At 43.0% G+C, this 16,515-nt stretch overlaps 2 protein-coding genes across 3 annotated transcripts; one reads left to right on the top strand and one right to left on the bottom strand.

Annotated features, from left to right (window-relative positions):
* Window positions 1-1,237: 1,237 nt before the first annotated feature.
* On the bottom strand, window positions 1,238-7,419 carry dohh (deoxyhypusine hydroxylase/monooxygenase). Its single transcript, XM_060882243.1, has 6 exons — window positions 7,316-7,419; window positions 7,057-7,098; window positions 6,529-6,807; window positions 6,046-6,122; window positions 2,106-2,361; window positions 1,238-1,975 (listed from the first exon to the last, which is right to left on the bottom strand). The coding sequence occupies exons 3-6, from the start codon at window positions 6,800-6,802 to the stop codon at window positions 1,656-1,658; spliced, it is 927 nt and encodes a 308-aa protein (XP_060738226.1). The 5' UTR covers window positions 6,803-6,807; window positions 7,057-7,098; window positions 7,316-7,419; the 3' UTR covers window positions 1,238-1,655.
* A 1,214-nt stretch (window positions 7,420-8,633) lies between these two features.
* fzr1a (fizzy/cell division cycle 20 related 1a) lies at window positions 8,634-16,489 on the top strand. Of its 2 annotated transcripts, none has more exons than XM_060881226.1 (14): window positions 8,634-8,807; window positions 10,909-11,029; window positions 11,724-11,852; window positions 11,989-12,052; window positions 12,141-12,271; window positions 12,516-12,598; window positions 12,715-12,898; window positions 12,984-13,049; window positions 13,144-13,246; window positions 13,807-13,991; window positions 14,090-14,323; window positions 15,254-15,358; window positions 15,728-15,820; window positions 15,938-16,489. In XM_060881226.1, the coding sequence occupies exons 2-14, from the start codon at window positions 10,961-10,963 to the stop codon at window positions 15,977-15,979; spliced, it is 1,488 nt and encodes a 495-aa protein (XP_060737209.1). In that variant the 5' UTR covers window positions 8,634-8,807; window positions 10,909-10,960; the 3' UTR covers window positions 15,980-16,489. The 2 variants fall into 2 exon arrangements, with proteins under 2 accessions (XP_060737209.1, XP_060737208.1); XM_060881225.1 differs by having other exon boundaries at window positions 8,635-8,807; window positions 12,138-12,271.
* The last annotated feature ends 26 nt before the right edge of the window (window positions 16,490-16,515 follow it).

The raw sequence follows: 16,515 nt of genomic DNA, 5'->3' as shown, positions 1-16,515 counted from the left end.
CTTCGATAAACAACAACAAAATACTATTATTATTATAATTAAATTTAGTTGTATAGCACTTTTAACAATGGACATTGTTTCAAAGTAGCTTTACAGAAATAGAATAAAAATATAGAATAAAAATGGCCAAGATTCAAATTCTATTACTATTATTATTTTTATTTATTTATTTCTTTATATATATGGCTGAGGTTGATGGCCACAGTGAAACGCTGCCCAGTGTGTGAAACAGACGGGATGTTGCAACGTTACCGTATATATTTGGTTACGTGGAAAAAACATCACACAGAAAATATAAACTCAATTTTTGTGTTTAAAGATAAAAGGGTTACGGCAACAAAAATATGAACAAATTTGACCTGATTCAGCAGCAAACAGACGAGTTTTGAATCGGATTTGGGAAACAAACCGAGTTTAACCGAATAAACAGAGCTGCGGTTTTACGCAAGTTGTGTTTTAAGCGTTGTATTATTTGTTTTTTTTTAAACATTAACTCCCTCATTGCATTAATGCAGAGTAGTTTACAGAAAAATATTAAACGAGTAACATTTAATTTTTCAGTAGTAGAAAAGAAAAGGTGACATTGTGCCAACTCTATATTTATTGTGTTGTAATTTTAAGTCGGGGGGCACGGTGGCTTAGTGGTTAGCACGTTCGCCTCACACCTCCAGGGTTGGGGGTTCAATTCCCGCCTCCGCCTTGTGTGTGTGGAGTTTGCATGTTCTCCCCGTGCCTCGGGGGTTTCCTCCGGGTACTCCGGTTTCCTCCCCCGGTCCAAAGACATGCATGGTAGGTTGATTGGCATCTCTGGAAAATTGTCCGTAGTGTGTGATTGTGAGTGAATAAGAGTGTGTGTGTGTGTGCCCTGTGATGGGTTGGCACTCCATCCAGGGTGTATCCTGCCTTGATGCCCGATGACGCCTGAGATAGGCACAGGCTCCCCGTGACCCGAGGTAGTTCAGATAAGCGGTAGAAGATGAGTTAGTGACAGAGAATTTTAAGTCGATAATTTATTATGGATTATCGTTCTGACTAATAAAAAATTATTGAGTTTGATGTTTCAGGTCTTTTTTTTTTTTAACCAAGACAATCACATCACACAAATTATTTTTAGGACCCTTCAGGATCGTCTCCATTCCTTTAGGAGCTTAAAGACAGAAGCAGCAGTTGTTAGAATTGATTTTGATGACAGGAATCACATCCACAACAAACAAATACACCAACCAATCAGACCAGATGTACTTTATATTGAGGAATAATACTTTCCTTCTTTATTAATAAATCGTTTGATCGCCGTGTGATCAGAATGTTCAGGAAATACTCAAGGACGAGATTATTATTAGTTTTTTGTCCCAAGTGACGTTACATACTTCAGGTTTTCCATTTCTAACAGGAGAAAAAGGAATAATGAACAAATGAAATACAGCGATTTGAAGAGCTGCATAAAGTTGAGGAGGAAAACCAATGTTGCTTTACACGTTGAAAAAAAGCACACCAAAGCACGTCAAGTGAAACAGGTTGAGATTCTGGTTTTACAGATTTTTTTTTATAAATTTACTAATCTGAGTTTATTTCCTGTGGAAAAGCTGATCTCATGTCGAAGAGCTCACGCTGTGAGGTGGAAGTCGTGTCAGTCATCAGGATTCATTTCAGAGTCAGTGAGCAGTCGTGTTTATTCGGAGCAGTCCGTCTGCGTACTGAAACTGGCCGCTCTTCTCGTACTCCAGCATGTCCAGTGCCACCTCGCAGCTCTCCTTCACCACACGCTCGCGGTCCTGCCGGTAGCGCTGTAGGACGGGCAGACAAGCGTCCTGACCGATGGATCCCAGCGCCTCGGCGCACTCGTGCCTCACCATGGCGTTCTCGGCTTCGTTCTCCAGAGCGGCGCGCAGGTGAGGGATACTCGCCGCATGCTGCATCTGCCCCAACACGTAACCGATCTCATGACGGAATAAAGCGCTGCTGCACTGCAGGCCTGGAGATCACAGATGGAGGGGGAAAAAAAAAAACAAAGATATTGATTATCTTTTCTCTCGCTCGTGTTCTCGCAAATATATTCAGACAGTAAAAAGAGCCCCGAGTCCCCCGAGTCCCCGCCCCCTCACCGTCTCCCAGAGCAAGCACGGCCTCCTCGCTGCTGAGGTTCCTGAGAGCGAACATGGCTCTGTAGCGCTCAAACAGAGGCAGGCTCTCATCCAGCAGCTGTGTCCTGAGCTCAGAGACGCTCTTCCTCTGTGCCGGAGGAGCCGGATCCACTGAGCTGTAAGGGTTACTGTCTGCTCCCTCTGAGTTCACCACATCACCACCGCCATTCATCAGCCACTCCAACCTCCTGACGGCCAGCTGACACGTCTCTGCCACCTGCATGCGCACACACACACACACACACACAATCATGTAGACACACGCAAACACAAACACAATCATGTAGACACACGCAAACACACACACAATCATGTAGACACACGCAAACACACACAAACAATCATGTAGACACACGCAAACACACACACAATCATGTAGACACACGCAAACACACAAACACACACACAATCATGTAGACACACGCAAACACACACACACAATCATGTAGACACACGCAAACACACAAACACACACACACAATCATGTAGACACACGCAAACACACAAACACACACACACAATCATGTAGACACACGCAAACACACACAAACAATCATGTAGACACACGCAAACACACACACACAATCATGTAGACACACGCAAACACACACACACAATCATGTAGACACACGCAAACACACACACACAATCATGTAGACACACGCAAACACACACACACACAATCATGTAGACACACGCAAACACACACACACACAATCATGTAGACACACGCAAACACACACACACACAATCATGTAGACACACGCAAACACACACACACACAATCATGTAGACACACGCAAACACACAAACACACACACACAATCATGTAGACACACGCAAACACACACAAACAATCATGTAGACACACGCAACCACACACACACAATCATGTAGACACACGCAAACACACACACACAATCATGTAGACACACGCAAACACACACACAATCATGTAGACACACGCAAACACACACACACAATCATGTAGACACACGCAAACACACACACACAATCATGTAGACACACGCAAACACACACACACAATCATGTAGACACACGCAAACACACACACACAATCATGTAGACACACGCAAACACACACACACAATCATGTAGACACACGCAAACACACACACACACACACAATCATGTAGACACACGCAAACACACACACACACAATCATGTAGACACACGCAAACACACACACACACAATCATGTAGACACACGCAAACACACACACACACAATCATGTAGACACACGCAAACACACACACACACAATCATGTAGACACACGCAAACACACACACACACAATCATATAGACACACGCAAACACACACACACACAATCATGTAGACACACGCAAACACACACACACACAATCATGTAGACACACGCAAACACACAAACACACACACACAATCATGTAGACACACGCAAACACACACAAACAATCATGTAGACACACGCAACCACACACACACAATCATGTAGACACACGCAAACACACACACACAATCATGTAGACACACGCAAACACACACACAATCATGTAGACACACGCAAACACACACACACAATCATGTAGACACACGCAAACACACACACACAATCATGTAGACACACGCAAACACACACACACAATCATGTAGACACACGCAAACACACACACACAATCATGTAGACACACGCAAACACACACACACAATCATGTAGACACACGCAAACACACACACACAATCATGTAGACACACGCAAACACACACACACACACACAATCATGTAGACACACGCAAACACACACACACACAATCATGTAGACACACGCAAACACACACACACACAATCATGTAGACACACGCAAACACACACACACACAATCATGTAGACACACGCAAACACACACACACACAATCATGTAGACACACGCAAACACACACACACACAATCATGTAGACACACGCAAACACACACACACAATCATGTAGACACACGCAAACACACACACACAATCATGTAGACACACGCAAACACACAAACACAATCATGTAGACACACGCAAACACACAAACACACACACACAATCATGTAGACACACGCAAACACACAAACACACAATCATGTAGACACACGCAAACACACACACACACAATCATGTAGACACACGCAAACACACACACACACAATCATGTAGACACACGCAAACACACACACACACAATCATGTAGACACACGCAAACACACACACACAATCATGTAGACACACGCAAACACACACACACAATCATGTAGACACACGCAAACACACACACACAATCATGTAGACACACGCAAACACACACACACAATCATGTAGACACACGCAAACACACACACACAATCATGTAGACACACGCAAACACACACACACAATCATGTAGACACACGCAAACACACACACACAATCATGTAGACACACGCAAACACACACACACAATCATGTAGACACACGCAAACACACACACACACAATCATGTAGACACACGCAAACACACACACACACAATCATGTAGACACACGCAAACACACACACACAATCATGTAGACACACGCAAACACACACACACAATCATGTAGACACACGCAAACACACACACACACAATCATGTAGACACACGCAAACACACACACACACAATCATGTAGACACACGCAAACACACACACACAATCATGTAGACACACGCAAACACACACACACACAATCATGTAGACACACGCAAACACACACACACAATCATGTAGACACACGCAAACACACACACAATCATGTAGACACACGCAAACACACACACACAATCATGTAGACACACGCAAACACACACACACAATCATGTAGACACACGCAAACACACACACACAATCATGTAGACACACGCAAACACACACACACACAATCATGTAGACACACGCAAACACACAAACACACACACAATCATGTAGACACACGCAAACACACACACACAATCATGTAGACACACGCAAACACACACACACACAATCATGTAGACACACGCAAACACACACACACAATCATGTAGACACACGCAAACACACACACACACAATCATGTAGACACACGCAAACACACACACACAATCATGTAGACACACGCAAACACACACACACAATCATGTAGACACACGCAAACACACACACACAATCATGTAGACACACGCAAACACACACACACACACAATCATGTAGACACACGCAAACACACACACAATCATGTAGACACACGCAAACACACACACAATCATGTAGACACACGCAAACACACACACAATCATGTAGACACACGCAAACACACACACACACAATCATGTAGACACACGCAAACACACACACACAATCATGTAGACACACGCAAACACACACACACAATCATGTAGACACACGCAAACACACACACACAATCATGTAGACACACGCAAACACACACACACAATCATGTAGACACACGCAAACACACACACACAATCATGTAGACACACGCAAACACACACACACAATCATGTAGACACACGCAAACACACACACACAATCATGTAGACACACGCAAACACACACACACAATCATGTAGACACACGCAAACACACACACACAATCATGTAGACACACGCAAAACACACACACACAATCATGTAGACACATTCAAACACACACACAAAATCATGTAGACACACGCAAACACACACACAATCATGTAGGCACACACACACTCATGTAGACACACACACAATCATGTAGACACACGCAAACACACACAATCATGCAGACACACGCAGACACACACAATCATGCAGACACACGCAGACACACACAACTTAGTGTATGCTATAATAATAACAGTACCTCAATGACCGGGTCCTTAGAATACTGTTTCAGTAAATCCAACACTTTTGGATTCCCGATGGCTCCCAGAGCTTCACCTACACACACAAAAAACGTTAACTGATAACTCACATCCCTGAGCATGGTGAAGTATGCATACACACCCACACTACACACTCATGCTTTCTTTCCCAGTGACACTAAAACATTGATTTCTGCACCATAAACCAGATGAGGGGGAAAAACGCAGCTCTGACTCACGCCTTATGGTGCAGTTTTGTGTGTCAGATATTTCACTTCTGTTCGTGTTCAACTGCTTTGTGTAGCATGCAAGTGAACGTGAAATCACGGGTCAGACACACAGCAAAATGCCCAGTATAGTGTTTTTTTCCCCTCCATTTCTTTTTCAAATTTTCCCTATAAAGTCATGTCTGTTTCAAACACCCCATTAACAAAACACCACTTTAATGCACACAACTCGATCAGATCGACTGACGCTTTCACCTGCTTCATGCCTGACCATAGGCTCCTGCTTGGTGTCTCTCAGCACCGTCTCCAGGACAGGAATAGCTCTCTCATCCTGCATCTGCCCCAGACAGTAGGCCAGCTCGTGCTTGAGGAGCGCAGAATCGTCTGAGAAAGCCTCGCTGATCCATCGCACCGCCTCAGCTCCACCCAGGTTCCGAAGTGTAAACAAAGCCCGAAAACGAGCAGGCAGCTCCTGTTGTCTGTCCACGAGGATGCGTCCCACCGCCTCTACGTCCAGATCACTCGCCATGACGCCTTACAAAATAAAAGTCTGCATGTGAGGAGACTTTTACTCTTTATCAAGATTTTCTGAATATACAAGCTGCACAATCCTGAACACTGCAAATCACCTAACCGGTGTTTCATAGTGTTTGCATAATGAGCCCATATTAGATTATTTCTTACTTATATGTTATAACCATAACATTTGGTGTCACGTGTTAAGTACTAACTTGTTTATATCTTAAAGCTTACTGGAGGTTTGAGGAATAATAAAGAACATACAGTTAAGATGGAGGTCAGTGAGATGAGATAAACTGCTCCTGGCTGAAAGTAAAGAGATAAAAACATTAAAAGTGCATCCAAAAGTCTCAGTGTTTTTAAATCAACATCAACACGAGATCATTTACTGTAACAGCCATGTGGTAGGAAACTAAAGCAAGCCATTTAACATGGTTTCTACATACAATGGGTGTGTGTGTGAATAAACACGGTTTTAACCAGCTGTTGTTAGTATTCTGTAATAAATCAGTAAAATACTCACTGACAATAAATCGGTTCTACACCAACATTCAACTCTCCATGCTGTCACTTCAGGAAGGAAAAGTTTTTATTCGTGACTCAATAGAAAAAAGGTTTAAGCGCGACTCGCTACCGTTATCGCCACCTAGCGGCGATACCTATAGCAGGAATAGTAACGTTCTACTACAATTAAATGTTCATTCATTCATTCATTCATTCATCTTCTACCGCTTATCCGAACTACCTCGGGTCACGGGGAGCCTGTGCGTATCTCAGGCGTCATCGGGCATCAAGGCAGGATACACCCTGGACGGAGTGCCAACCCATCACAGGGCACACACACACACACTCTCATTCACTCACGCAATCACACACTACGGACAATTTTCCAGAGATGCCAACGTTCTCCTCACACCTCCAGGGATGGGGGTTCGATTCCCACCTCCACCTTGTGTGTGTGGAGTTTGCATGTTCTCCCCGTGCCTCGGGGGTTTCCTCCGGGTACTCCGGTTTCCTCCCCCGGTCCAAAGACATGCTTGGTAGGTTGATTGGTATCTCTGGAAAATTGTCTGTATTGTGTGAGTGTGTGAGTGAATGAGAGTGTGTGTGTGTGCCCTGCGATGGGGTGGCACTCCGTCCAGGGTGTATCCTGCCTTGATGCCCGATGACGCCTGAGATAGGCACAGGCTCCCCGTGACCCGAGGTAGTTCGGATAAGCGGTAGAAAATGAATGAATGAATGAATGAATGAATGAATGTATTTATCCCCAATGAGCAATTCTGCGGTGATTCAAAATATTCTGTATTATTATTATTATTATTATTATTATTATTATTATTATTATTAGTTATAACAATAATAACAACAATAACAACAACAACAATTATTATTATTATTATTATTATTATTAGTTAAAACAATAATAACAGCAACAATAATAATAACAACAACAACAACAATTATTATTATTATTATTATTATTATTATTATTAAAATCTCTCCTTTCATGTTTTTTGTTAGATATATGTATGATATTATAAGTCACATTCAATACGAGATAATAAAAGTTAACATAAACAGTTCATTGGTCTACGTGGATTCCGTAAAATGTTTTGAAATAAAATAAATACGTTGAATAAATGTTTTTTTTTAGTTTTTATTGCAATCAAAAAAGGTTTTCTGTTAAAAAAGCGCTCACTAAAATCTTTACATTTATAAAACGTAAAGTTTAAGCATTGAGTTGATTAGCATTCGTGTTTCCAGGGAAACGTGAATCCTTTTGTTTTGATTCAAAATTCGCGACGTCACCCGTTCAAATTCAGCTTACCCACAATCCTTTGCGACGGCGTCAATTAAAAAAATACCACAACACAGACTGCTAGCAGAGTTAGCGACTAGCAAAGCGAGCGTTGTGGTTTTGTAGCAAACGGATACCTTATTTTTTATTTATTAAGAAGCAGTTATATCAAAGCGCAAGATTTTCACGGGATATTGATCGAAAGTGAGAGCGCGAGGTAAGTTGTGAGCTGTGTGGAATAATTTGCTAGCTAGCATTAGCGTGTTAGCTTAACGGGTTGATTAGCTGTGCTAGTCAGCTGATTTTTATAATTACGTTATTTAACGGTGTATTTCAGTGTTTTCGTTATTTTTGTGTCTTTATTTTATGACGAATTGTTTTAGCTCAAACAGTATAAAGTTAAAATGGCGTTGTTGATAGTGCCGAGTTAGCATTGTGAGCTAACAAAGCTGAATAAAGACCGGTTTTTAACAAAAGAGCCGGCGGCATTACGGCATTTAAAGGTGTTCACTTTACTAACTCACAGTAAGAATAAACGGCTTTGATATCTGATGGTTCTGTTAGTTGTTGTCCAAAGTCGGAATATTTCATTCTGGCCGTAAACAGATGAAGACAAAGCTTGAGTCATTGCTTTATATCAGTAACATGGATCAGCTGTGTGTTGATCACAGTGCTGTCACTGAATGTCTGCCTTTTCTCTCACACACACTTCATACTTAAAGGGGTAACATTTACACGGTGAGAATACGGTGGACATCCTTACACACAACTGTCCTTTCTTTTTGTGACTGACTTGAAGCAGCCGTCTAAACAGTTGTCTCTCACCGTTTATAGCCTGCTTGAACAGCTGTGTGTGTGTCTCTGTCTGTCTGTGTGTCTCTGTCTGTCTGTGTGTCTCTGTCTGTCTGTGTGTCTCTGTCTGTCTGTGTGTCTCTGTCTGTCTGTGTCTCTGTGTGTGTGTCTCTGTGTGTCTGTGTCTCTGTCTGTCTGTGTGTGTCTGTGTCTCTGTCTGTGTGTCTCTGTCTCTGTCTGTGTGTCTCTGTCTGTGTGTCTCTGTCTCTGTCTGTGTGTCTCTGTCTCTGTCTGTGTGTCTCTGTGTGTGTCTGTGTCTCTGTGTGTGTGTCTGTGTCTCTGTGTGTGTCTGTGTCTCTGTGTGTGTCTGTGTCTCTGTGTGTCTGTGTGTCTGTCTCTGTGTCTCTGTGTGTGTGTCTCTGTCTCTGTGTGTGTCTCTGTCTGTCTCTGTCTGTGTGTCTCTGTCTCTGTCTGTGTGTCTCTGTCTGTGTGTCTCTGTCTGTGTGTCTCTGTCTGTGTGTCTGTCTGTGTGTCTCTGTCTCTGTCTGTGTGTCTCTGTGTGTGTCTGTGTCTCTGTGTGTGTCTGTGTCTCTGTGTGTGTCTGTGTCTCTGTGTGTGTCTGTGTCTCTGTGTGTGTCTGTGTGTCTCTGTCTGTCTGTGTCTCTGTGTGTCTGTGTGTCTCTGTCTGTCTGTGTGTCTCTGTGTCTGTCTCTCTGTGTCTGTCTGTCTGTGTGTGTCTCTGTCTGTCTGTGTGTGTCTCTGTCTGTCTGTGTGTGTCTCTGTCTGTCTGTCTGTGTCTCTGTCTGTCTGTGTCTCTGTCTGTGTCTCTGTCTGTGTCTCTGTCTGTGTCTGTGTCTCTGTCTGTGTCTCTGTCTGTGTCTCAGTCTGTGTCTCTGTCTGTGTGTTTTTTGTTAAATCTCAGCTCATAAACTCAAACCAATCCAGAAGACTCCTCTCATCATACAAAACCTTTGACACTTTGTGAAGTGAATTCTGGCCTTAAGCTCCTCTCTGTAACTCATTAAATATGTTTGTGATGAAATATTTCTTGTACACTTACTGACCCTGGTGCTAATTTGATCCTCTTCGCTTTTGATGATGTGAAGTTTTTGGTCCTGTGCTGTATTGATGTGTCTGACTAGTTCCAGGGAGCGTTTTCTCCCCTTTATCCTACTTTCACGTTAACAAGAGCTCAGTGACGTACGTTTTCTACATACAGAACAAAACACATATTTGACTTTTACCAAGTTCTCCTTGCATGATTACGCAGTATAAGCTAGGATAAGGTAAGATGACAAACCTGCACGGTTAATCAGTCCTTATAGGTGTTAATTATCGCTTTCTAGCGAGGATCGCTGTTATATTAGTGAGAAATCCAGCAGTGTTGATGTTGGTGTCGTTGTTAAACTCTCAGTCACTGCATCCTAGTTTTCATCTCTCTCATTTGCAACTTTATCATAAACCTCTTAATGATATTTATTTATTTATTTATTTATTTATTTATTTATTTGGAAATTCAACTGCAGTTCTACCAGAAGCACTGAAATCAGACCTCATTCTTCCTGAGCGATCAACTTCATGGATCAGGACTACGAGCGCCGACTTCTGCGGCAGATCAACGTCCAAAATGACAACGCCAGCCCTGTTGTGAGTGCCGTGTCTTACACCCTTCATTTCCTCACGTTTGACACAGTTCACCTTATTTTTCCATAAATATAGTGAATTAGCCAAGACGAGAAACGTGTTGTAGTGAAGTTGCTTAACACGTTTTGTGATTCTGGTGGCTACCAGATTAGCACTAGTTAGATTTTTTGTTCTTTTAAGATTATCATGGTAACACACCAAGCTGTTTAAAGTAAATCATAAAGTAAGAACTTAAATATTAACTATAGACAGATAGAAACTATTCCATATTGTTCTTTATATTGTAATGCACAAATTGACAAACGGTTGTAGAGTAAAAGGGAAATAACACTTCAGGAAATGATGCCATAATGAAGTAATCAGCTTAATGAGGTGGAAACAGTAACTTGGCTGCATCCAACACATCGCCGATTATCATTCCTTTAAAATGAGACACTGCTAACTGTTAACACTGTTAGAACAGGAGACAAAAGTTCACTGAGGTGTGTGTGATTTAGTCATTTGTGCTTCTCAGTTGTTGTTAACGTCCGTGCAAACGTCAATTAAACACTTATTACTACTTTCAGGAAGAACAGTTTTGCCATAAGAGACAGGTTTTAAGGACTAGTCTATTTGAACACAGTGACATTGTTTTGAGAATGACGTAGTTACTCGTTTAACTACTTTTTATTCGTTCCTTTATTCTAACCCCGTGCAGAAAGTCACAGACGTGATCCGTCACCTGACACCCACTAAGTCGCCGATGTCTTCGCCCAGCAAGCACGGAGACCGGTTCATACCATCGCGAGCAGGAGCCAACTGGAGTATCAACTTCCACAGGATCAATGTAAATACTCGGCTTAAACTAGAGATCTAGTGTTAAACAGGAGCTTCTCTCCAGCACGGCTCAGGATGAGGGGAACAGTGTGTGTAACGTCTATTGATTATTTATTTTATTTTTTTTTTTTACCTGGTTTGTGCAGGAAAACGAGAAGTCTCCAAGCCAGAATAAGAAAACCAAGGATGCGACTTCTGATACCGGCAAAGGTGAGTTTAACCTCAATGATTTTTTTTTTCCCGTCTGATTTAGAATTTAGATTAGATTTGGTATTAAGCTCGGCCGTCTCATTAGCAGCGGACGGTTTGGCGTACTCCGCGCTCCTGAAGAACGAGCTGCTCGGAGCCGGGATCGAGAAAGTGCAGGACCCCCAGACTGAAGACAGGAGGCTGCAGCCTTCCACACCAGAGAAAAGAAGTCTCTTTAGCGTAAGTGTCTTCTGTCCTTCTCTGCTGTAACATATTGTTCCAGCCCTGGGTCTCTAAAGGGTTTCTAATCATTCTTTTTATATGATTTGAACATAGTAAGACCTGGTGGTTACAAGTCCCTTTTGTTTATCCTTATCAGTTAAATTATTATTTTTTTTAAATATATAATTTATTATTTTTTATTTATTTTTTTAAAATTTATTATTTTTAATTAATAATATTTATTTATTAATCCTGTTTGCAGTATACTCTCAGTGCCAAAAGAGCCACTCCTGACGACGGCAACAACGTCTCTCCGTACTCTCTGTCTCCCGTCAGCAGCAAAAGGTAAACGGTGAAACGCCCTCATTGATGTGACCCGAGGAAAAAAACCAAACTAAAATTAAACAAAATAAAATTTTACAGATTATTTGAACTTATTTATTTATTTATTTATTTATTAGTCAAAAGTTGCTCCGTTCACCTCGGAAGCCGACTCGCAAAATCTCCAAGATTCCATTCAAGGTGCTCGATGCTCCAGAGCTTCAAGACGACTTCTACCTCAACCTGGTGGACTGGTCTTCCTTAAACGTGCTCAGCGTCGGACTGGGGACCTGCGTCTACCTGTGGAGCGCCTGCACGAGCCAGGTATGTCGTCACCTTTCAAGCGGTGTTTTTTTTTTTTGTGGGGGATTTTTTTTCCTCTGGAAGTCCTGAACGTTTCTTTGCGCAGGTAACGCGGCTATGTGACCTGTCTGTAGAGGGAGACTCGGTGACGTCGGTCGGCTGGTCAGAGAGAGTAAGCAGAACCCAGTACTCATTTATCTTATAGCTTAGACACTTACTCCTTTCTGAAGTGTTTGTGGATGTCTGACTGGATGGTTCTGTTTCAGGGGAATCACGTAGCAGTGGGAACACACAAAGGATTTGTACAGATCTGGGACGCAGCAGCCGGCAAGAAACTGTTCACACTCGAGGGACACACAGCCCGAGTCGGTGAGACACTCACAATCCCCGACAGCACATAATCGCACTCGCAAATCGACAGCACATAATCGCTGATGTCTCGTTGTCTTTGTTGTTGTTAAATGCGCTGTAAGAACTTTATATTTCATTCATTCATCTTCTACCGCTTATCCGAACTACCTCGGGTCACGGGGAGCCTGTGCCTATCTCAGGCGTCATCGGGCATCAAGGCAGGATACACCCTGGATGGAGTGCCAACCCATCACAGGGCACACACACTCATTCACACACGCAATCACACACTACCGACAATTTTTAACCACTAAGCCACCGTGCCCCCAACTTTATATTTACTTTATATTAAATCATTCACACACAGGAACGTACATTCATGTAGGATCGCACTTCATCATCCTGTGTCTGTAGCTGAGTCTCATTCTGTTGAGAACATGGTGCACTATGCAGTGGCTACAACCCTAAGTAGTGAGCACATGTAGTGAATAGGAAGCCAGTGTTACTCGTGTGTTTAGCCTTATGTTCTGGGGAAAAAACTTTGTGCCAAATCTACTTTCTTTTGCGTTCCTCTGCAGGTGCTTTGGCGTGGAACGCAGATCAGCTTTCCTCAGGCAGTCGGGACCGTATGATCCTGCAAAGGGACATCAGGACGCCGCCGCTGCAGTCCGAGCGCAGACTGCAAGGCCACAGGCAGGAAGTATGTGGGCTTAAATGGAGCACCGACCACCAGCTGCTCGCCTCCGGAGGAAATGATAACAAGGTAGATCTCGCAGTGAAGTGCAGCTTTTAACATAAAGTTTATACAAAAGCGACGTGCGTCTCTGAACGCTTTCCTCCCTGTGTGTTCCCGTAACTCAGCTGCTGGTGTGGAATCACTCCAGCGTGGCGCCTGTTCAGCAGTACACGGATCACTTGGCGGCAGTGAAGGCCATCGCGTGGTCTCCTCACCAACACGGCCTGCTGGCGTCCGGGGGCGGAACAGCTGACCGCTGCATTCGCTTCTGGAACACGCTCACGGCTCAGCCGCTCCAGTGCATCGACACCGGCTCTCAGGTGTGCAACCTGGCCTGGTCCAAACACACCAACGAACTGGTAAGAGTGCACACACACACACACACACACACACACAGCCTCTACACACACCAGATGCTTAACCCAAAAAAAAAAAAACTAGGATATGAACCAGTTAGTTAACGACTGTTACTGCAGTGCATGACTGCTCATTGAGGTGGCGCTTTTTTTTTGTTGTTGCTTGTTTTTTTTTCCCTCTTTTTTTTTTTTTTTTTTTTTTTTTTTTAAAATTACGTTTACAGTGTTTAGTAGACAGCCTTGTCGAAACAGGGATTAAGAATGCAGACAAGAATGTTTTGTGGAAACCAGATGTTTTATTATTTTAAGACAAATAACGAATAAGCTGAGACAAAATGACCTAAATCATTCAATTATGACCAAAGAAACAGCACCAAACATCAAACAAATGTCTCAGCTGACTTTTTCTTTCATTCATTCATTCATCTTCTACCGCTTATCCGAACTACCTCGGGTCACGGGGAGCCTGTGCCTATCTCAGGCGTCATCAGGCATCAAGGCAGGATACACCCTGGACGGAGTGCCAACCCATCGCAGGGCACACACACACACACACTCTCATTCACTCACGCAAACACACACTACGGACAATTTTCCAGAGATGCCAATCAACCTACCATGCATGTCTTTGGACCGGGGGAGGAAACCGGAGTACCCGGAGGAAACCCCCGAGGCACGGGGAGAACATGCAAACTCCACACACACAAGGCGGGAATCGAACCCGCTAACCACTAAGTCACCGTGCCCCCCTGACTTTTTCTTATTATATATAATTAAATATTTTTATTGCCATAGAAATTAATCAGAATTTTCATTTCTTCTAATAAGACGTGAAGAAAATACATCGTAAAATTCAAGTGTTCTTTAACGTGCGTGTGATATATTGATGAGGTGATAAGGTGTGTGTGTGTGTGTGTTTTCTCTCCTGTGCAGGTCAGCACACACGGTTACTCCCAGAACCAGATCCTAGTGTGGAAATATCCGTCTCTCACTCAGATAGCCAAACTGACAGGTCACTCATACAGAGTTCTTTACCTGGTGAGTAGCTTCTCTTCTCACTGTACATTAATGTCGGATTGAAAGAAGCAGCTACATGAACCAAGTTGACTGTATAAGGAGACAAAGACCCTCAGGATGCTGTGACGTGACCTGAGCTGGTGACGTTTCCTCCCGACGCTTCCTTAAACGTGATCGCTGCTTTAACATACGCAAAAAAAAAAAGTTAGCTAATTCTGTACAATTTCAAACTCATGTAATGTGACTTTCTTATAAATTGATACTGGAGACTCCTTCCATATCACCCAAATCTCTGTGTGAATGAGATGTGAATCGTGGAACCAAATAAAATTCAGTTCTCATTCGCCATTTTGTTTCGAAGCAAAGCTGACGTTCCTCCTCCTTTCGTAGGCGATGTCTCCTGACGGGGAGGCCATCGTGACCGGGGCGGGAGACGAGACGCTACGTTTCTGGAACGTGTTTAGCAAAACCCGATCGACAAAGGTGATGACGTCAATCCCAAAAACGCTACAACACTTTTCATCTCAGTTAATTAGCTCTGACACGTGACTTGTTTAAGGCGATTAATAAGAACACAAATCTGTCTTGGTTTGCTTTCAGGAGTCGGTGTCTGTTTTAAACCTGTTCACCAGAATACGGTAAAGGTGCGGCTGCGTTACAGGATCCCGTCACTACATCCACGTCTCACCAGCCGCTCACGGACAGACGCAGTTCTTCTCCCACAGCGGAGGAGGCTGCGGAAATCTTCCGTTTGTACAGTTTTTGGACTCGCGGACGTGCCGCCGCACATACGACCACATCCAGCAACGTTCTTTCTCGACCCCATTGTGTTTAGTTTTATGTTGGTTGTACAGTTTAGTTCTTGTTTTTATGTTACCATGAAGTGTCTGAAGACGCAAGCCTTAAGATCATACTGTAACAGTAATGTCCATGGGGGGGGGAAAGGGTGTAAAGGAAAAGAATATGAAACACTTAAAAATATCAGCATCTCAATTTGTGTGTAGCAAATTCATCATTGTTTATTGGGGGGGAAAAAATGTAAAATGTCTATTTAAAAAGAAAAAAAAAAAATCATGCCTGTACAGCAACTGGAAGATGCCCTAAATGGAGATGTTGAAAATTCACAACAATACAAAACACCCTGAAAGTGCAGCGCTGCTTGATTATTTACCTTCAAC

The sequence above is a fragment of the Tachysurus vachellii genome, chromosome 11 (assembly GCF_030014155.1).
Source record: "Tachysurus vachellii isolate PV-2020 chromosome 11, HZAU_Pvac_v1, whole genome shotgun sequence".
In the NCBI taxonomy this organism is placed as follows: Eukaryota; Metazoa; Chordata; class Actinopteri; order Siluriformes; family Bagridae; genus Tachysurus; species Tachysurus vachellii.
The sequence above is the reverse complement of the archived record's forward strand: the minus strand, read 5'-3'. Positions and strand labels throughout refer to the sequence as shown.

What these genes read in the sequence shown, in the direction of transcription:
- dohh (XM_060882243.1), bottom strand. Translation starts at nt 6,802, where the DNA reads ATGGCGAGTGATCTGGACGTAGAGGCGGTGGGACGCATCCTCGTGGAC. An exon ending in TATGGTCAGGCATGAAGCAG is followed by an intron (nt 6,123 to 6,528) that starts GTGAAAGCGTCA and finishes TTGTGTGTGTAG; the next exon opens with GTGAAGCTCTGGGAGCCATC. An exon ending in CGTGCTTGCTCTGGGAGACG is followed by an intron (nt 1,976 to 2,105) that starts GTGAGGGGGCGG and finishes TGTGATCTCCAG; the next exon opens with GCCTGCAGTGCAGCAGCGCT.
- fzr1a (XM_060881225.1), top strand. Translation starts at nt 10,961, where the DNA reads ATGGATCAGGACTACGAGCGCCGACTTCTGCGGCAGATCAACGTCCAA. An exon ending in AGAAAAGAAGTCTCTTTAGC is followed by an intron (nt 12,272 to 12,515) that starts GTAAGTGTCTTC and finishes TCCTGTTTGCAG; the next exon opens with TATACTCTCAGTGCCAAAAG. An exon ending in GGGACACACAGCCCGAGTCG is followed by an intron (nt 13,247 to 13,806) that starts GTGAGACACTCA and finishes GTTCCTCTGCAG; the next exon opens with GTGCTTTGGCGTGGAACGCA.